Consider the following 22,426-nt stretch of genomic DNA (forward strand, 5'->3'; position numbering starts at 1 on the left):
ATTCTCAATGTGAAGTCTGGACAAGGACTGCAGTGGTCTCTCTTACCGATACCACCCTGGACAGATGTATCTATAGCTGACAGGTTGTAAGAGTGAGGTCAACTTTATTTTTTCCTCTTGTTGGTTAATCACTACAGCTCTGTTGTTATGGTTCTATTCGCCGAGCTGGGAATTTGTGTTGCAGACGTTTCGTCCCCTGTCTCGGTGACCTCCTCAGTGCTTGGGAGCCTCCTATGAAGCACTTTTGTGATCTTTCCTCCGGCATTTGTAGTGGTTTGAATCTGCCGCTTCTGGTTGTCAGTTCCAGCTGTCCGCTGCAGTGGTTGGTATATTGGGTCCAGGTCAATTGATTGAATCTGTGGATGAGTGCCACGCCTCTAGGAATTCCCTGGCTGTTCTCTATTTGGCTTGTCCTATAATAGTAGTGTTATCCCAGTCGAATTCATGTTGCTTGTCATCTGCGTGTGTGGCTACTAAGGATAGCTGGTCGTGTCGTTTCGTGGCTAGATGGTGTTCATGGATGCGGGGTGTTAGCTGTCTTCCTGTTTGTCCTATGTAGTGTTTTGTGCAGTCCTTGCATGGGATTTTGTACACTACATTGGTTTGCTCATGGAGCGTATTGGGTCCTTCGTTCTGGTGAGTTGTTGTCTGAGAGTGGCTGTTGGTTTGTGTGCTGTTATGAGTCCTAGTGGTCGCAGTAGTCTGACTGTCAGTTCGGAAATGCTTTGAACACCACAAACTTTGAACACCAAAGCTATGTCCTTTAAGACCTGACCAGCTCGATCAATTGTACTGCTGTCAAGTTTTTTTTGTGGTGAACAGTGAAATTACCCACCCAGAATACATTTGTGCCCTTAGTGTTTCTCCTAGGTGTTGCTCAGCATGGATGGAGAGAGAGGCATAGAAGTTCAATAGTTACATGGGTCCATTTGTAAGGGATGTAGCTCTGTGTGTTTCTGTGGCTGCAAGCAAGAGTCCAGGATGGTGTGGTAGGGTCCCAGATGTCTGAGTGGTTGTAGGATATTCTGGAGGGGGGCGGGTGAATAGGGAGTGGTCATAGTACATGTGGTACGACATGGGATGAGGTTCTAAAAGCAGAAAAGAGAGAACTAGGAAGAAATTGGAATATTGGATTTCAAATGTGGTAATCCCAGGATTACTACCAGTGCCACAAGCTAGTCAGTAGAAATAACAGGGATGAGGGATAAACACTTATCCAGCTTTGCCTGGAGGCCCACTGAAGATGTTACCTAGTAGAGTGATGAAACGTCTGGAAATGAACTTTCCAGCTCAGCAAGCAAACCTACATCCAGAACCTCAACCTGAGCTGCAAATCTTCTCAAGACTCACTATGAACACTTATCTGAAAAGATGGTTTCGGGGGGTTTCAGATTTGTGGGGTATTATGACTGGTTCTGAGGGTGATAGGACCTGTACAGACTGGACGGGTTACACTTGGGCAGGAATGGGATTGGTTCCTTGGCAGGGAGAACCTGGCAGAGTGTTTGGGGAGGGTTTAAATTAGTGGGGTGTGGGAACCAGAGGTGTAGGGTAGTCAATGCAGAAATTGAGGGAAAGGTAGAAACCAAGACAAACAATAAGAACAAGAACAGGCAAGGAAATGCTACTGAAAAGACTGATGGGAGTGGCCTGGAATGCATGTGTTTCAATGCCATATGTATAATAGGCCAAGTAGATGAACTTCAAGCTTTGGTTAGTATCTGGAACTGTGACATTATTGTGATAACAGAGACTTGGCTGAAAGAGGGATAGGATTGGCGGTTGAATATAGATGTTCCAGGTGTGATTGGGACATAAATGGAGTGAGGGAGCTGCATTACTGGTAAAGGAGTATTCACAGCTGTACTGAGGGAGGATACGTTAGAGGACTCGTGCAGTGAGGCAATATAGGTAGAACTCGGGAATAGGAAAGGTGAAGTCAATGCTGGGTGTATACTACTGGCCTCCTCACAGCCAACGGGAGATAGAGGAGACAATATGTAGACAGATTTTGAAATGACTTACAATCAGCAGGGTTGCTGTGGTGGGTGATTTCAACTTTCCCTGTATGGCTGGGACTCCTTACGTGCTAGGGGCTCAGATCGGGCAAAATTTGTAAGCACTATTCAGGAGAGCTTCTTGACACAACATATAAACAGTCAACCAGGGAAAGGGGTTATACTGGACCTGGTTTTGGGAAATGAGTTCAGCCGGGTGAGAGAGAGGTTTCAGTGGGGGGATAACTTCATGAGTAGTGACCATAATACAAGTTTTACGGTACTCATGGATGAGGATAACAGCAGTCCTTGGGTGAGGGTGTTAAATGGGGGAAGATGAGCTCCAACACTGAGGCAGGAACTGGAGAATTTTGATTGGAGGTGGCTGTTTGAGGGAAAATGTACATTGGATTATATGGGAGTATTTCAGATGGTATTAAGAGTTCAGGAGCGGCATGTTCTTGCGAGAGTGAAGCAAAGGTATGGCTAGTTACATGAGCCTTGGCCAACCAGGAATGTTATGGTCTTTGTCAGAAAGAAAAACGATACAAACATTAGGTGTATTAGGATGGGAACTGATGAACCCCTTGAAGTATATAAGGAAAGAACTTAAACAAGAAATTAGGGCTAAAAGGGTAATTAAAAAATTGTTAGCAGGCAGGATTAAAGAGAATCCTAAGGCTATTTGTACACAAAAAAAAAACACAAGTGGTAGCCATTGAGAGGGTTTGCCCGCTAAATGACGAGAAGGAATCTGTGTGTAGAGGCAGAAGAGGTAAGAAAGATCTTAAACGAACTCATGTTGGTATTCACCAAAGCAAAGGACTTGGTGGAGGATGATCTCAGGGAAGGGATTGTTAAGTTTCCAAGCCAAATTGCTATTAAAAAGGAAGAGGTTTTGTGCCTTAAAAATTAAGGTAGATACGTCCCTTGGTCATACTGGGATCTATCCCAGAAAATTGAGGGAGGCAAGAGACCAAATTGTTAGACCATTGACAAACCTCTTTATATCCTGTTTGGCCTGGTGAGGTCCCAGAGGACTGGAGAATATTCAGTGTTCTCCCACTGTTTAAGAAGGCTAACAAGGATAATCCTGGAAATTACAGATCTGAGATTCGCACAGTGGTAGGGAAATTATTAGAAAAGATTGTCAGGGACAAAATCTGTACGCGTTTAGAGGCAAATAGACTTGTTAGCAACAGACAGCATGGTTTGGTGCTGGGGCGATCATGCCTCACTAATTTGGTTGAGTTTGTTTTTTGAGGTGACAAAGTTGATTGAGAGGAAAGCAGTTGATATTGTCTACATGGACTTCAGTAAAGCCTTTGACAAGGTTCCTCACGGCAGATTCATACAAAAGTTTAAGTAGCATGGTTTCAGGGGTGAACTGGCAAGATGAATACAAAACTGGCTAAGTCATAGGCAACGGGTAGCAGTGGAAGGATGCTTTTTTGAATGCAGGGCTGTGACTAGTGGTGTTCTGCAAGGATCAGTGTTGGGACCTTTGCTGTTCATGATGTTTTGGAGGAAAATGTGGTTGTTCTAATTAGTAAGTTGGTGGATGATACAAAGGTTGGTGGAGTTGCAGATAGTGAGGATTGTCAGAGGATACAGCAGAATATCGATCAGTTGGGGGCATGGCCAGTAGAATGGCAGATGAAGTTTAATCCAAACAAATGTGAGGTGATGCAATATGAAAGGTCAAGTACGGATGGAAGTTATGCAGCGACTGGCAGAACTCTCACTGAAAGTGGCAGCTTGGATAATTTTTTTTTAAAAAGGTACATGGCATGTGTGCCTTCTTTGGAAGGGGCATCAAGTATAAGGATATACAAGTTATGCGGTAGTTTTATAGAACTTGTGTTATGCCACGCTTAGAATATTGCTTGCATTTCTGGACACCACACTTCCAGGATTCCTTGCCCATGTTGAACTTGAGATCATGCAACTTCATGAGGTCCAGACTTGATATTGAGGACTCTCAGGGAAAGACTCCTGAGTGCATGCCGTAGGACGGGACATACCCAGGGATAATGATGGTGGTGTCTAGGACATTGTCTGTAAGGTATGATTATTAGGCTGTTGCTTGACTAGTATGTGAGAGTGTTGTCCTGATTTTGGCACTAGCCCCCAGATGTTTGTAAGGAGGCCATTGCAAGTTCATTGTTGTCTTTTCCGATGCCTGGGTCAATGTCAGATGATTTGTCTGGTATGTCATTTCATTGAGACTTCGTTGCAGTTGGTAAAACTAAATGTCTTGCTAGGCCATTTCAAAAGACAGTTGAGAACCAACTATATTGTTGAGTGTCTGGACCCATATGTAGGTCAAACCAGGTGAGGATGGCAGATTTCCTTCTCTGAAAGAAATTAATGAACCAGATGGGTTTTTCTGACAATCGATAATGGTTTTGTGGTCATCGATAAATTCTTAATTGCAGATTATTTTTATTGAATTCAAATTCCACCATCTGCCATGGTAAGATTTAAACCCGAGATCCCAGGACATTAGCTGAGTTTCAGGATTAATATTCCAGCTGTAATACTACTACTTCTACTAATACAATACTACTTCTCAAGGGTAACTAGGCACCAGCAATAAATGCTGGCCAACCAGCAACGCCCACATCCTAGAAATGAATTTTTTTATCGAGTGGGCAGCCATCTTTGGGATAGTGACCACAGTTCAGTTAGATTTGTATTATTATGGAAAAGGGCAAAGATAAATCAAAAGTAAAATGTTTAAACTGGGAGATGGCAAATTTTACAAAACTGAGAAGTGATTTGGCTAATGTGAACTGGACACAACTGCTTAAGGATAAATCATTGGTAAACCAATGGGAGACACTAAACAGTGAGATCCTTAGGTCACAAAGCAGACATGTCCCCTCCAAAAATAAGGGGACATGAGGTAGCTTTGGCATATAGGGATAAGAAGAATCCAAAGGGATTTTACAAATACATTAAGGACAAAAAGGTAACTAGCGAGAGAATGACATAGCAAGGCAACCTATGTGTGACGCCACAGGTCATGGCAGAAGGTACTAAATGAGTATTTTGTATCAATGTTTATTTGGAGAAGGATATGGGAGATAGAGAATGTGGGGAAATAAAAAATGACGTCTTGAAAAATGTCCAAATTATAGTGGTGATGGTGCTGTGGATGTATTACAATGCATAAAGGTGGGTAAATCCCTGGGACCTGATCAGGTGTAACCTGAAACTCTGGGAAGCTAGGGAAGAGATTGTTGTGCTTCTTGCTGAGATATTTGTATCATCAATAGCCATAGGTGAGGTGCAGGAAGGCTGGAGGTTGGCTAATGTGCCACTGTTTAAGAAAGGTGGTAAGAAAAAGCCAGGGAACTATAGACCAATGAGCTTGACACCTATGATGGGCAAGTTGTTGCAGACAGGATTTACATGTGTTTGGAAAGGCCAGTGCTGATTAGCAATAGTCATCATGGCTTTGAGTGTGGGAAATTGTGTCTCAATAACTTGAGTTTTTTAAAGAAATAAAGGATTAATGAGGGCAGAGGGGTGAATATGATCCAAGTGGACTTCAGCAAGGTTCCTCGTGGTAGACTGGTTAGCAAGGTTAGATCACAAAGATTAGAGGGAGAACTAACTAATGAGGATGCCGACTTGGTTCAGAGGTAGAAGGCAGGCTGATTGTGGAGAGTTGCTTTTCAGTCTGAAGGCCGGTATCTCAAACGAATTGGTGCTGGGTCCACTGCTTTTGTTATTTGTATAAATGATTTGAATATGAACGTAGGAGGTATGGTTAATAAATTTGCAGATTACACCAAAACTGGAGGTGTAGTGGGCAGCAAAGAAGATTACCTCAGTGCAATGTGTTCTTGATCAAATGGACCATTGAGTAGAAGAGTGGTAAATCGAGTTCAGATAAATGTGAGGTGCTGCATTTTGGAAAGGCAAATCAGGGCCGAGCTTGTGCACTTTATAGTGAGGTTCTGGGGAGTGTTGTTGGGCAAAGAGACCTTGGAGTGCAGGTTCATAGTTCCTTGAAGATATAATCGCAAGTAGGCAGAATAGTGACGGCAGGATAGGCATTTGATTTGCTTTGAGTATAGGGAGTTGGGAGGTCACATTGCGGCTGTATAGGACATTGGTCAGGCCACTTTTGAAATACTGTGTGCCGTTCTGGTTTCCCTGCCATAGAAACAATGTTGTGAATCTTGAAAGGGTTCAGAAAAGATTTACAAGGTTGTTGCCAGAGTTGTTGGATTTGAGCCAAAGGAAGAGGCCACATAGACTAGGGCTGGAGTGTCTGAGGCTTGAGGGATGACTTTCTGGATGTTTATAGAATCATGAGGGGCATGGGTAGGGTGAATAGACAACGGTAGGGTAGTCCAACACCAGAGGGCATAGGTTTAGGGTGAGAGGGGAAAGATTTGAGAGACCTAAGGGCCAACCATTTCATTGCAGCTAGTGATGCATGTATGGCTGAACTGCCAGAGGAAGTTGGTACAATTAGACTATTTAAAAGGCAACTGGGTGTGTATATGAATAAGAGGGGTTTAGAGGGATATGGGCCAAATGCTGGCAAATGGTACTCGGTTTATTTAGGATATCTGGTCAACGTGAATGAGTTGGGCTAAAGGGTTTATTTCTGTGCTGTATATATCCGTGACTATGCAGAGGATATGGGAGCAAATTTAAAGGAAATTTTTTGTCTCTGTTTGCAAAGTGAAGGAATGATGTAGACATGATTGTTTTCCAATTTTCACTGAACACAGGTGAGGTTCCAGTGGACTGAAGGAATGCAGATATAGTTCAGTTGTTTAAAAAGTATACAAAGGAAATAGAAAATATAGTTTATAGGCTTGTTAAGTCTGTCTTCGCTATTGTAGACCTCTGGAGCAGCTATTACTTGAGCATGGGCCTTCTGGCTCAGGAGTAGGGGTGGTACCACTGCACCACAAGACCACCACCACCAACCCCCCCACAATTCTTCAGGGTAGTAACCTCAGTTGAGCAGTCCTTACCTTCAAGACCTTCCAAGCAACATAAGATCAAAATCACAATGTTTGCTCATTGCACAGCAGTCAGCACCATTCATTGCTCCATAAACTGAAGCAGTCCTTGTCCTTATGCAGCAAGACCTGGGCTGTGTTCTGTTTGGACTGCTAAGTGGCAACTAACAAATTCACTCCTACAAAGCTTGGGTCATAACTTGATTAGGGAGACACAACTCTGAAAACACGTGCACCCCATTGACACTAAGTTTTCACTCTCTACCATTTACCACTGACTGTACACTGGCAGTATTGTGTACCATCGATATGATGCGCTGCTGTGGTGGTTCACTGGTTAGCATTGCTGCTGCGCAGTGCCAGGGACCCAAGTTCAATTCCGACATTGGATGACTCTCTGTGGAGTTTGCATGTTCTCACTGTGTCTGTGTGGGCTTCTTCTGGCTGCTGTGGTTTCCTCTCTCAGTCCAAAGATGTGCATGTTAGGTGAGTTGGCCATGCTAAATTTCCCATAGTGTTCATGAATGTGGAGGTTAAGTGTTCTAGCCATGGGAAATGCTGGGTTGAGGGATGAGTCTGGATGAGATGCTGTTCTGGTGGGTGGGATGTTTTGTTCCCAAACTGTAGGAATTCTAATAAAACCTCATCTACCGTCCTTTGACATTGTCTTCCACCCGCAACATGATTCCGCCCTAAGAGGGCAGGTGAATAGAACACCATGAGCTGCAAGTTTTCCACGAATTTTAGAATTAGAATAGCCTTTGTTGTCAGTAAGGAGAAGGTAAAAGAACGGGTAAGGAAAGGATCTCCAGCTGAAGCATGTTACTCTGCTGCCATCTTTAGTTTCTCTAGATTGCACGCCACCAGACTTGCAATATTGTAACTGTCAAAATCCTGGAACTTCCTCCCTAACACACATGGACTGCAGAAGTTAAAGCAGGCGGCTCAGAACCACCTTGTCTGACAATTGGGGATCTGCAAAAACAATTCTGGCCTCGTCAACTTCGCCAAGCTGTTCTATCATAAAGGATCAATGATCATGGATTCCTAGATTCCATGACAACTAGCACAGTGTCAGTCTTACAAGAGATCAGGGCTGGACGAGGAAAGAAGTCTTGCAGTAGTTGTACAGTGCCTCAAGATCTACATCTGGAATAGTGTATGCCGTTTTGGTCTCTTTGTCCAAAAGAACAATATACTTGCCTTACTGGCTGTTCAGTGAAGATTGAATCTTGGGATGAGAGTGTTGTCCTTTGAGGTAGAGATGAAAACTCATTTTAATATGATTCTGAAACAATGTAATGTAAACAGTGAGAGGTTGTATTCACTCGAGAGTCTACCATAGGGTGCATAGACGTTGATTTGGAGCAGGAAGCTGAGACTGAGATGTTGATCTTTTGGAACTCCATATCTCCAGAAGTTTTGAATGCTGAATCAATGAGTATACTAAATGTTGAGACTTTTTTAGTCTAGGATAATAGAGATTGATTTCAATTTCTCTTTCCCAAAGCCCCTGATTTTTTTTTTTACGGAGCTGTGTAGGCTTCACCTATTTCCTAGCTAGTTATTAATTAAAATCCAGATCTTTACAATTTTTCAATACTTAACCTCTGTGCCACTGAAAATTAAAAACTAATAAGCAAACACTTGAGCACTGTCACGTACGAATTTCACTGCTGGTGCAATACTTAGTACATAAGTTGTATCTCTGAATGATTATCTGATCAGATCAAGCAGTATGTTCCTTCAGTTGTTTGAGAGAGTATAGCTGCTGTTAGGATGTGATTCCACAATTGAGCACCATTTCTTGAGTAAGTCTGTGCGCGCTATTAGTTAAACTTGCAAAGATAATCAGTCAAGTTCATCATCGTTTCTGAGTAGCAACATACATTTATATGCAATATCATGTTCTTTGGTAACAAAATAATATTCAAGCCTTGTGCTTTTTTTTGGATTACCCAGGAGCTTGGGGAGCCTATTGCTTTCTCCATGGTAATGCCTCAACTGATCAGAGTTCCGAACCTGTTGTTACTCTCTTCAATAAATTGTCACGATCTTCTGAATTTTGTCATCCTTGCTTTTGTAATAATGAATGCAAGGTAAAAAGCTTTGCCATTTGAGCAATATTAATTGTAATTAATGTTCATCGTTTCCATGATGAGGCAGATGGTGTAATGCCATTTTTTTGGTGGCAGCAGCAACTTCTAGATAGTTCAGTATTATCATCCATCCACCCCTCTTTGCTGTTGCTGTACTATTTGCTTCATCAGCATCTGTTATTTTCACTACTATCCAGACTACTATTCCTGTGACATACCTCAAACATTGCAATACCTTGCCACACGAGCATGTGTTGAATTAGGATTTGTTAAATATAAACTGAAGGTAGAATTCCCAAAGCTTTGTTACTTTGAGTAGTTCACAGAATAGGCAATGTTTGTGGAACACACTTGTTTTTCTGCTGATGGTTAAAGCAGAGGAGGAAAATTGTTTTTAATTGAAAATCTGATATTTATTAATGAAGTTGAAAACAAATTGTTTTCTATAGCCTTTTGGTTCTTGCTACTGGGTACTCCAGGTTATAGAATCAGATCTGGTATTTCCCATGTATTTCATTGGAAATTATGACAGTAGCCAAGAGATCATTTGTACATGGTCACCAGAGAGCTACCTACTCAATTCCTGCTTCTGCATTAGACACATAGCTCTTCAGGTGATGGAGCTTCATCTGACAATGTGCTTTTTATTGGTAGTGAAAGTTTCTGGCTAGACTATCATTTCAGGCAGATTTTCAAATCCCTATGCTCTGAATGGAAGAATATTCCTCATTTCTCCTCTAATTGTTCTAACAGTGACTTTAAATCTATGGCCCCTGATTTTCCTGCCTTCTCTCTCCCTCTTTTCCCCCCATTTCTGTGGGTTGAATTCAGTTTTTTGTATTTTTGCTCAACTTCTCTAATTCTTTGTCATTAAATATCAACCACATGACCATTTTATGTTTCATTCACAAATTTCTCTGCATTAATGGCTAAGTCAGCATTTATTGTCAATTCCCAGTTACCCTGGCAAGTGTGGTGGTGAACTATCCTGAGCTATTCAGATGATGTAGGGAAGGTGTTCTTAGGTGTGTTCACTATTTTGACCCAGCGTCAGTGAAGGAAGAGCAATATGTTTGCAAAACAGGATGGGGGGGTGTGTGGTTAAAGGGAAACTTGAAGGTTGTGGAGCTCCTGTACACCTCTTATCATCCTCAAGCTGTAGAGATGTGGAGCTGGAAGGTACTGTCTGAGTAGCCATGGTGTTTGGGGAGGGGCAGTGGAATCCGCTTCCTAAAATTAGATATATTCCAAATCGTAGGAGTTATAAAACTAGATACTTGTCAGCAATACAAATTACATGAAGCAGGGTCTGAATACTGAACCATATAGTACAGTCTTCCAGTTGCAAAAGCACTCATCCGTCTTTATTTTGCTTTTTGACTTGGCCACTTTTCGACCCAGTTTGGTACACTCCCAATAGTTTTTACGTTTGTGAGGCTGAGGGGTGACCTTATACAGGTTTACAAAATTATGAGGGGCATGAATAGGATAAATAGACAAAGTCTTTTTCCTGGGGTGGGGAAGTCCAGAACTAGAGACCTAAGGGGCAGTTTTTGCACGCAGGGTGGTACATGTATAGAATGAGCTGCCAGATGAAGTGTTGAAGGCTGGTACAATTGCAACATTTAAAAGGCATTTGGATGGATATATGAATAGGAAGAGTTTGGGAGGATAGGGGCCAGGTGCTGGCAAGTGGGACTAGATTGGGTTGGGATATCTGGTCAGCATGTACGGTTTGGACCGGAGGGTCTGTTTCCATGCTGTACATCTCTATGACTCTGTGGCTAGCCTTGTGGCACCTCGTCAAAGGTGTTGATAACCCTCTCAAACAATGTACTTGTCACACCTATGCCATGTAATAAATGATTTATCTGCTGAAAGGGGTGTTAAATATTTTAGTTTATCTATTAAATTTAACCCCATCCAATATTTCAATACTTTCTCCTTATCATCAGCTGTTCAAGTATTGAATCCAGCTGCAAGTATTCATTAAAATTACCCAGATCCTCTGTCACCACACACTTACTTGATCCTTGACTCCACCCCCACACCTTTCCCTCTAAAAGGTGTGCACTCTTAGATGTACGCTTGCAGTGCCAAGATGTGCAAGGTTGTGGGCCAAGTGCTGGAGAACGGGATGCGAATAGTTGGTCGCTGTTTTTGACTGGCCCACATTCATTGTGACAAATGGTCTTTTTCTGTTCTGTAGACATCTATGAACTGTTAACCTTCTTGCTTCCTATTAGATCTTATTTTCTCAAGTTATCCTGTTGCTGTTTGTGTATTAAATTTTTTAAAACTTTGGATTTTCCTGGTTTGTTACTTTCCAATCTTTTTAAATCACTGTTTGTTTCCCCAGTGTTGTCTTCATTTTAGCCCCATGGTTTGTACTTTTCTGACCTTATTGCATTGTTCAGCTCATAATTTTCTTTGCCTTATGAAGATGGATTGAAGAAGTCAGACTGCTTTCCTTGGAAAAGAGAAGGCTGAAAGCTGATCTGATTGAGGTGTTCAAAATCATCAAGGGGTGCAGACACAAGTTGTTTAGAGAGAGATGGGTGGGAATATGCAAGATTAAATAAACTGTGAGAAAAGTCATTTTTGTGCAGCGAGTGTTTCAGGTCTGGAATACACTGCCTGAAAGTGTGGTGAATGTGGATTCAAATGAGGCATTTGAAAGGCAATTGGGCGGTTATTTGAAAGGGAGTACTGCAGTATTACAGGTTGAAGGCAGGAAATTGACATTAAATTACCTATTCATAAAGCTGTAGCCACAACTGCCTGTTGCAATGCAAAATTATGATCTTAACTCTGCAACTTGTCATCGAAGGATCTCTAGATTTGGCTATTTTACACTCTTTCTTTGTGGGGATCTTGACTCCGTTTAAATGAATTGAGATTACTAAAACACAAGTGTTCGACCACTAATATTCCATCAGTTTGTCCAGCTTCATTCCCTAAACTAAATTGAGAAAAGCTTCCCCCTCTTCGTTTGTTTGGCTAAAAAGGTTACCTATTTGCAATTTAAGGAACTTCGCAACTTCTGTGCTGACTGTATTTTAGTTGTTATTGTAATGCAAACTTGTTTTTGCATTTCTCAGAAATTTTCCTACAACTTTGACCTTGTTTTTGGAGCCCTATCTACTTTTTAGCAATCTCCCTTTATCTCACCTGGAAGCCTAATTATCTAAAGAAAAGTTATATTTCCAGGGAATTCGTATCCTTGATTGCCTTACTATCACCCTTGCATTAGGTACAAATCATTCTGCACAATCAAGCATTTGTTTTGTTTCTGTTTCCTTCCACTTGCTAATTTCTACCTGCCCATTTCCAGCTCTATGTTTAGCTTGTTATCTGGCTAGCTCTGTGAAGCACATTCTAACAGCACTGGCAAACCTGCATGTGAGCAAAGATCTAACTTTCCCTGAACCAGTTTAATACCCTCAAAATTTGAACCATCCCTCTGACCACAGATTCATCTACTTGTCGAGTTTCTGCTTCTTAATCTCTTTTCAAGATCCTTAAATTTGTTTGGTACTCATTGGTACTAATCCAAACCATGGCACACAACAAATCATGTCAGACTTGAGAGGTCTTACATGTTTGGTATTCTTGTTTATCTGGGATTTCATGCAGTTTAGTATCACTCTACTTTCAATCATCAACAAACTCATGGAAGGAGTAATCAACTGTGTTATCAGGTGATACTTGCAATGGACAGAACTCCTCGCTGACGCTCAGCTTGGTTTCCACCCGGAACACTCAACTGCTGAACTCTTCACAGCCTTCATCTCAGCATGAGCGAAAGAGCTTAACTCCACAAGTATGAGTAATTCCTTTGTCATCAAGGCAGCATTTGACCAAGTATGCCATCAAGAATCCCTGGGAAAATTGGAGATAATTCTTCCGTGGTTGGAGTCATGCCCAGAACAGGAAGGTGGTTGTTAGAGGTTAATGATCTCAGTCCCAAGTTATCACTGCAGGAGCTCCTCATGTTAGTGTCTAAGGCCCAGTCACCTTCAGCTGCTTTATCCATGATCTTCCATCCATCATTCAGTACTGTTCAGATATTCAAGCAGTCTTTGTTCATATGCGGTGAGATGTGGGCAACATCCAGCTTGAACTTAAACATTGCTCCCCACTTGTTGGAAATGTGCAACTGAAACAACGTTCAAGAAGTTTGACAGTGCCCTGATCAAAACAACCCATTCACCATGTTCAGCATTCACTCTGTTTACACAGTTGCCACTATCAGTGATGTATGATCGACAAGATGCAGCAGTGTCAGCAAACCATTTGGATCTAATGAACCCATGACCTTCCCCAACTACAGAACAAGGGGAATTAGATACATTGGAGCACCTTCAATTGCGAGTTTCTCCCCAAGTCCTGGCTTGAAAGCGTATTGCCATTTTTTTCATTGTCACTGTCAAAATACTGGAGCTCCCTTTCTAATAGCACTATGGGTGGACCTATACGTAGAGGACTTAAATGGTTCAAGAATGCCCTTCCACCTTATCTCGGGCAGATAGGGTTGGGTGTTAAATAGCAACATAGCTGGATATATCCATATCCCACAAATAAAATCTTTGAAACCATATATGCATTTGACAAGTCTGCCATACTTCCCTGATTTGGTTAGACTAATTCATTTCACAGATATAAAAATATTTTTTGTGAATATACTTGGCAGCTTACTTACTAACTAAACAGATCACTGAAGTGCCCCAGTGTTGATAAGCTACTGCCTTGAATATACTGCATAAATGATAGCAGCTGGTTTTATAAAGTCTTAAGTAATCTAGATTGGTGCTATTAAATTTGTAACAGTCGTCAAGCTAATTCTTTAATGTAAAATCTGTTACAAGTTTAGGTATTTTCTTGAGCACCTGGATGTCTCATTATGGGTCATCCATATATTGTATCATCTAACTATATGAAAATGTAATGACTGCCTCTGATCTGAACAGCAAATTCAGGTTTTGTATACTTCTGCTGCACTTCCATTCTGAATGTGGACTAAGCAAACCTTTGGTATAGCTAAATACAAATTTAGTTAACAAACATTCAAGGGCAATGATTAGGACTTAACTAATCTGGTTAGTGTGTTAGTACACCTTGTCTTCATACAGTAATACAGCACTGTGAACATGACAATGTCCATTTCAGTGGGTTGTCTTGTTAGACATGTCACTACCCTACTGTATGAAGCCTTAGTTAGGAAATTGACCAGCTTCCAGTCCTGAAAGTCAATGTCATGAGTTTTTACTCTTTTTGGGGTGTTGATCAATCTTCAGAATGGTAGCTTGGCACTGTATTATCTAACTGTTTGAGTTACATACAGTGTGATTCCTGGCCTGTTGATTGCCATACCCTAAAGTAATGTGCATATTTCATTACAGGAGGATATTGAAGCCAGTGTTGACCAGTTACAGGACATTTCAGCATTAGATGTTAATTTTGGGCCTGAGACTGACATCGAAGGTGCAATGGCAGGGTGCGCTGATGAAAATGAGATTGAACAAATCACAGCATCTTTAACCGAAAATATTGAACACGTAGGACTACCTGTAGATATCACTATGCAGCTGCCTTTGGAGATGGGTGCAGAAGAACCACTGGAGTCACCTCTGATTCTAAGCACGGATCTACCAGCTGAAGTATGAAGAATTTAAATTAACTCACTTCTCGTGGATGTGTATTTGCATTTACTTGTAGTTGGATATAATCTGAAAAGAGAGCAAAGCTGAAGTTGAAATTAACTTATTATGGAAGACACTGGATAGTACAATAGGTTAGAACACTTTCTTTGGAGATCTGGGTTCTGATACTACCCAGCCTATGGAATTGAAATATTTCCTCTTTGGCTGCAGAAGCTACCCTTGAAATTAACAATTTCCTAATGGTGCAAATAGACCATTAAAAAAGTGAAAGGTGTTTGAGATCTTTAAACGACGATGCAAAATATTGGTGAGGCCAAAATTTGGGCACCCACTAAGAAAGGGGGTCTTTAATCTGTAGTGGCGTGTTGCCTAGATTGACCAGGATGGTGCCTAATATGGGGTTGAACCTGAAGTTGAACAGAGCAACTTTAGATGCAGAACTGTTTCTACTGGAGTGTTCTGAAGATTGATAGAACATTTTTTTAAGATTTTAATGTTCAGTTACAATTATCACTGAATAAGGAAATGCTATTTCTTCTGGTTGTTGGGGGATGTGGAAATTGTCATTGAACAATCATCAATTTAATGAGAATTTCTAAAATCCATCATTTAGGATTCAAAGTAGGAATGAAGTTGGCACATTTAGTGTTTGCTACAGGCAGAGTTTGTTGTATCTTTTAATGAGAGCTTGTCAGTATTTGAAAGTGAGGGTTAATAGAAGTGCAAGGCTTTGTATGAAGTAATGAGCTGCCTAAATCTGTGTGCTTCTGGTTTTTATCTCAATTTAGATTTTGCTGAACATAACATTCATAGCACACACGTTAGCAATCTCAGCCAAAGTGGGTAGTGTAGGAAATGTGCAATGTTAAAAAAATCACAACACCAGGTTATAATCCAACTCCATCCTGATGAAGGAGCAGTGCTGTGAAAGCTAGTGCTTCCAGATAAACCTGTTGGGCTATGACCTGGTGTTGTGTGATTTTTTTAAAAAACAACTTTGTCCACCCCAGTCCGACACCGGCACCTCCACAGCGCAAAACGTGCAATGTCAATGTTGTGTTGGGAAGGTTTGCTGTTCTGAGATTGGATTAAAAACAGTAGAAATTACTACTCATTAACTCCTGCCTAAACTGGAAATTAATTATTAATTTAAAGTGCCAGTATTGGGTGTTAAATTTGTTCTTCAAGTAAGCAGTGATGGCCCTCTTCGCCTTAGTGGATTGTCCTGAAGTTTCATGTCCCACTTGTCCTTGAGGTGTGTCATAACATGTCTGAACAGGTTTATTCTTTCTTGCTCTTAACTTGAGCATTGAAATTGGAAACTTGCATTGATGGAATCTCAACAGTTATGAGACAGTTTATTGACATTCCTAATAACAAACTGACTACTGTCAGAAAGTCACCTTAATTATAAACTACAAGCAACATAAACAATTGAGAATTGTATTTTGGGGAGGGACCTGATGACTTCGTATTCTTGAGTTGCATGGTCACTATGCTGTTGGATTTGAGAAACCGTCTTGTTTACAGTAGCATTTTTGTTGCACACACTCAGTGGCATGTTTACACATTGAATCAGTTTGAACTTTTTTGCCTGAACTTTTTCATGTCATATTTCAGATTGTGGATGAACCAAAGGAGATGATGGACTCTGAGATGCCTTGCAGTGCGGAAGAGGAGTCTATGTCGATTAAAGAAGTAGGATGTCATTTTGTGGTTAATTTTGAAATGCTTCTAAAACAGTTGGTTGAAATATGTCATCTTGAAATAGCTGCATTGTGTTAACTGGGTAGATTGGTTATGATGTTACTCCTGATCATTTATTTTGAGAAACTATGACTACAAATTTGGTTTGTGTTAATTTTATATTGCTTTGCTGGTTGTAATTTGGTGTAGATGTAATCAAGTCTGTTCTTCACTGCTTTTGAACATTGAGGAGAAAGTAAGGACTGCAGATGCTGGAGATCAGAGCTGAAAATGTATTGCTGGAAAAGCGCAGCAGATCAGGCAACATCCAAAAAGCAGGAGAATCGACGTTCCGGACCAACCAACCCAACCATCTTGTGGCTCAACACTTCAACTCCCCCTCCCACTCCACAAAGGATATGCAGGTCCTTGGACTTTTCCATCGCCAGACCATAGCAGCACGACGACTGGAGGAAGAGTGCTTCATCTTCCACCTAGCAACCCTCCAACCACAAGGGATGAACTCGGATTTCTCCAGTTTTCTCATATCCTTCCCTGCCCCCCCCCCCCCCCCCCCCCCCACCCCCCCACCTTGTCTCAGTCCCAACCCTTGAACTCAGCACCACCTTCCTAACTTGCAATCTTTTTCCTGACCTCTCCACCCCCACCCTCACTCCGACCCATCACCCTCACCTTAACCTCCTTCCACCTATCACACTTCCAACGCCCCTCCTCCAAGTCCCTCCTCGCTACCTTTTATCTTAGCCTGCTTGGCACACTCTCCTCATTCCTGAAGAAGGGCTCATGCCCAAAATGTCAATTCCCCTGCTCCTTGGATGATGCCTGACCACCTGTGCTTTTCCAGCAACACATTTTCAGCTATTATTTGGTATGGCATACTTAATTTATAGTCAGCAATGTTAGTAGTTACCAGAATGTTGCTGTAGATTTGTCTTTGCACTGACCCAATTTGAACTTCTTACAATAGTTAATATATTTTTGCACCCTTCACCTGTGGCATAACTAGGAACTCTTCGGCTATGGCTGCTTCATTTTCCAATTTTTGTTTTCCTGTTCAATGTCAGAAATGCCAAGTAGCATCGCACGCGAACATTTAGTTCATTGAAAGACAGTTTCTGCTCAGTTAAAACTTCAGCGTTATACGTTAAAGTGTCTTTCCTGTTCTAATACCTAGTTAATCATGTTGCACTTGGGTCATTCAAAGAAAGTGTGAATTGCAACTTGAATTTTGGAGATAGTAAATGCCAGTGGACCTTAATTATATGTAAGCTTCACGTTGGTTATAGTAGCATTAACTGAATTTCTAATTTCATTTATTTTCAGGATACTGAAGATTTACTTGAAGAAACAGGTATTAAAGAAACCCTCTCTTCATCCATGTCCCCCAGTGCAACTTAAATTTTTCTCAGTTTAGAAAAAAAACATGATCACGTGCAAGTATTCTGGTGTATAATAGCAGTGGTTCAGAGCAGATAGTACAGGGAGATTGGAAAACTTAGGCATGTCCCAGATCTCCTACATTAATTCAATTATGACAAGGCTTTAAATTGCACAACTGACCCAACACAGATGATTAAACTGTCAGCTTTCCTGAATGGGAAGAACCAATAGTAATCTGTTTGAGTAAGGTCTCATTTCTGTTGAAGTCTTAATTGATTAGCTGAACATACGTTTACACTTAGTATGATTATAATGACTTGAAAATCGCTATTAGGGTGCTTTAACAGCTATTAAGGCATTCCATAGCAAATATAAATATGGGGAAAAATACGAAACCCAGCACCTGATTCAAACGTAGCTTCAGCTGCTGTTTGTACATTTTCAGTGAACTGAAACATACATGAGAGACGTAACAGCTTCTGCGTCGTCCACTGAGACGGTTATTTATTTTGGTGAAGTTTATCTGTCATTCTCGGACAATAATAAATGTGCAGGTATTCTTCGCTTTGGTAATTTTGGCCTACGTGTTCTTTTGAGGGAACAAGGAAATGCAGTGACTCAGTTGTGCTATTTTAGGCATCATTTGTATATGTGTATATGTATTAAGGCCAGCATATATTAATGCTGTTATCCCTTTTGCAATCTAATTGGGTCTTAAAACCTGATCTGGTGGCATGTATGAGTACACAAGAGTATTTTTTCATACGTCTAAATTCTACATAATGGGCAATGAGATGGAAGTGCCAATTCTTAGGGAAGTGTTAGACTCTAAACTGAAGTATTATCAAAGTAAAAGAAACTGACCAGTTTATGATATTTGAATAAAAATATACAAAGTCGTGTGAACTCAAGAAATGCTGCAGATTAAAGCAAATAGAAGACCAATCTCCTCAGGAATATTTAAAAAAATCTCGAACAATCTACTCATATGTTTTGTTGGACTCTTGCTTTACTTGGAAGAAATGAAGTTAATCAGAAGACTTAGGACTCTCAAAAGGAAACATTATTGAACACTCGTGGATGCAGTTTGGAAATAGTTTCTGATCATCTTGAACTGCAGAGGAATTTCTGACTTCAGCTGTTTACTTGGAAATACATGGACTTGTCATGGTCTCACTTGAACTGCTTCTGCTTTCTTCCAAAGTTATCGGTTTGCAGCATTGAAGACTCCTGATCTGTGAGGTTAATGAAATAACTATTGGTAAATTAGTGAAGAAATTACAATGAATTTAATTTCTGTAGGTAGTTGTGTGCTCCCTCAGTTTTCCAATCTCTCTGTGATACTAGTGAAAGCTAGGGGCAGTGTCCTGCATAGTTACACAGCAGACACATTAGCTCCGTGTATGTTTTGCTGTATTTCAGTGGTAATTAAACCTTGTGCCATTCTATTCCCATTGATCCCGTAGAGAAGGAGAATGTAGCCGAGAGTTCGGGGGAAGCTTGTAGTTCAGTCCCTATCGAGGAGGAACTCCCTGAAGAGGCTCAGCTATCTGCACAAGAAATGATCGACATAGACTCCTACCAGAAAGAAGAAGAAGATGACAACCTCTCAGTTACAGTACAAGCAGAAGATGCACTGACACTAGAACTCGACAATGACTTGCTTTTGGATGCGCCCAAGAAAGAATCAAAACCACTGGGGACTGACTCCGAGAAACCCTCTGATCAAGCACCCTGTGGCAATAAAAATGAAACTCAAATGAACGCGACAGTAAATTTGAGCGAAACAGAAAGCGACCAACAGAAACAAGAGTTAGAAGTGGCAGGCATTGAGAGTGCAGAGAAAGAACAGCCAGCAACTGAGGAAAGCAAAGATGAAACCATGAAAACAGAAGATGAAGGTGATTCTAATGAAGCAGCTAAGAAAGAAACCTCGATTATAGAGGGCAGTGATCAGAACAAGAGGTTTGTTGTTTCTCAGTTCTAGATCAGAAGCTTTCTTTTTTTCATTCATACTAAGATTCCAGTAAACCTATCTCGTGATTTGGCCTGTGCAGTGGTGACAATTTTTGATTTTTTGCTTTTTTTTTGTTTAAAAAAATCTTAATTTTCTTTTCCTATACTGTTAGAGGCAACTTCCTTTTACACTTTCTGCTCTCCAACCTGCAGAGGTTGTTCACAAACTGGAATATTTTGCTTCTGTGTACTCTTCACCAACAGTACCAAAAACGTAATGAGGCATTTGTTATACAGTTCCATTTCCAATTGGGATCTAAAATGTCATTGATTCCCTTACATCTAATATGTTTGCTTTGTTGTATTCTGTGATCTATACCTGATAGCTGTATACGTTGGTAGGTATTGGACAGTTTCTTGAATTGGAAAAGTATTTTTGGCAAGTATACTTAATTTTCATTTATTCTTTATTTAACAAATCTGATTTTGTACCTTTAGTTCTATCAAGGATGGAAAAGATGCTAAACCAGCTGCAAAGGATGAGAAAGGTATGCCTCAGAGTTTTCACCAGTGACTGTTGTTCAGAGTGCTGCACTTCAGTCATTATTCAATTTAATAAATATAATTTTGTTCCTCATTTTTTGTTATTGAATCTGTACACTCAGGAATTGGCACTGTTAATAAGAACTATTTCCAAGATTTTTGAAAGATTGTTATGCAAGCGATAATTCTGCCCTTCATTCGTTATTGAAAATCATAAAAATGTAATTTGAAAACTAAAATAAGACTTTGTTTATATTAACTATTATTAAATACCTTAACATTTTACTATACTATGTAAATAGTAACCTTGCCTGGCTCCCAGAGAAGGAAGCAAGTTTAGGAATTGGTTATATCAGTCTGAGGCATTATGCTTCATAGAGATTATAATGCAAGGGCACAAGAACCACTTTATTTTCTTTTCTCAAAGCAACAGTTGTTGAGTATGGAATTTCAAGTGCAGTTTCTTTAGAGTAATTTTTGAATTTCTTGATGTGTTTGCTTATTTTGCTTACCTTCTTGTTCAGGCCGATCTGGTAATGCCAGTATTACAGATACTGCAGGGAAGAACCTTTGGGTGAGTGGTTTGTCCTCTGCAACCAGAGCAACTGACTTGAAGAATCTCTTCAGTAAATATGGCAAGGTAATGGTTGAAGATTTGACTGACATATAACATATGAAATGTCTTTAGGGCTTGAAGTGCTTTAATGTAGATTGAATGATTTTTTTTAGGTCGTGAGAATTAGAAGAAACCTGGGATATGGGATAGAATGAGTATTAGGACTGACGAAATTGGTATATGGAAGGTCAGCATGAATGTGATGAGTAGAATGTCACCTGCCATAAATACTTAATGGAATATTTTGGTAGATTACTTGTTAAAGACATCTAACAGAAATGTAGTCTGACAGCTGAGCAATGAGATTTGCAGTTTTAAAACCAGAATAAAATGCATATTTATTAGCAATGAAAAAATGGAATAGACCAAAAGAAATAAAAGGAATAGACCATGAAACCAGTTGCAACTGTTTTGTCATTGTGTTTGTAGCTGATCTTAGACTTCCTTGCCACCAACCCCCACCTCCACCCCACATATCTTTCAATTCCCTAGAAAAATTCTTAGTGAGGTAACTATAAAGTGACAGTCCCAGTTATCAGTGGGCATTCAGATTTTAAATGCCGAAATGGAAAATTGTAAAACTTGACAGCAACTCATAATAAAGTGCCTATTTTTGTAGACAGAAATTGAGTGTTGTTGATGCACTTTTTTGAAAATGTGGATACAGCACCCAAGGCAGAAATTGAAAATCCTAAGCACATTGTTGAAAGGAAATTGCACAGTATTAAATCTTGATTATTGGAAACTTGTCTACAAATGCGATCTGAATGGGCAGTTTGCACAGAAGAGGATTATGTTAGGTTGGGACTGGAATGGAGAGAGAGATCAGGTGTTGAAGTTTGTTTATCAAATGCATTTTGGAAACCACCTGATACATTGTCACGATGCACATTGAGGAAGCATGGATGTTCAACCATGATGTACTTTTAACTAAACGTTGAATTACATAAATAGCTGAATTAGTGGTTGAGTAGTTTTCTCATTAATTGTGGGGTGATTGGTGTTTTGGTTGGTTTTCATCTCATTGATTTTGCAAGAAATAATTTTATATATATTGGCAATAATTGTTGTTTTGTAATGAGTAATGTTTTAGTACATAAAGATTTGACTGCAGGTGAACTGGTTTGTTGCCTGACCAGCAGACTTTGGCAATAATAACGACCAGATGTTGATTGACATAAATGCAATTTGCCTTCTGAAAATTTAATGCAGTTTTACAGTAAAGCAATTAAACTTTGTTGTTTTTCACTTGGATGTGATGCTTCTTCTGTATAGGTAGTGGGTGCAAAGGTAGTGACAAATGCTCGTAGTCCTGGAGCACGTTGCTATGGATTTGTGACCATGTCGACCAGTGAGGAGGCGACAAAATGTATTGGTAATTTGCACAGAACAGAGCTTCATGGACGAATGATCTCTGTAGAAAAGGTGAGTGCAAAGCAGCATGGGATAGATTCAAGTCTGAAAGAAACAAATG

The 22,426-nt window shown here is 40.4% G+C and overlaps 1 protein-coding gene across 3 annotated transcripts in view; it reads left to right on the forward strand.

The window, feature by feature from the left end:
- The window catches only part of LOC132829080 (scaffold attachment factor B2-like), a 77,266-nt gene that overhangs the window by 12,739 nt on the left and 42,101 nt on the right, over window positions 1-22,426 (forward strand). For 2 of the 3 annotated variants that reach the window (XM_060846383.1, XM_060846384.1), the window contains exons 4-10: window positions 14,490-14,747; window positions 16,371-16,448; window positions 17,781-17,808; window positions 19,304-19,802; window positions 20,292-20,341; window positions 20,861-20,976; window positions 22,228-22,377. In XM_060846383.1, the coding sequence (XP_060702366.1) occupies window positions 14,490-14,747; window positions 16,371-16,448; window positions 17,781-17,808; window positions 19,304-19,802; window positions 20,292-20,341; window positions 20,861-20,976; window positions 22,228-22,377 (1,179 nt within the window). The remainder of the gene's footprint in view (window positions 1-14,489; window positions 14,748-16,370; window positions 16,449-17,780; window positions 17,809-19,303; window positions 19,803-20,291; window positions 20,342-20,860; window positions 20,977-22,227; window positions 22,378-22,426) is intronic. The other variant, XM_060846385.1, reaches the window with a different exon arrangement.

The sequence above is a fragment of the Hemiscyllium ocellatum genome, chromosome 28, assembly GCF_020745735.1.
Source record: "Hemiscyllium ocellatum isolate sHemOce1 chromosome 28, sHemOce1.pat.X.cur, whole genome shotgun sequence".
NCBI classification, from domain to species: Eukaryota; Metazoa; Chordata; class Chondrichthyes; order Orectolobiformes; family Hemiscylliidae; genus Hemiscyllium; species Hemiscyllium ocellatum.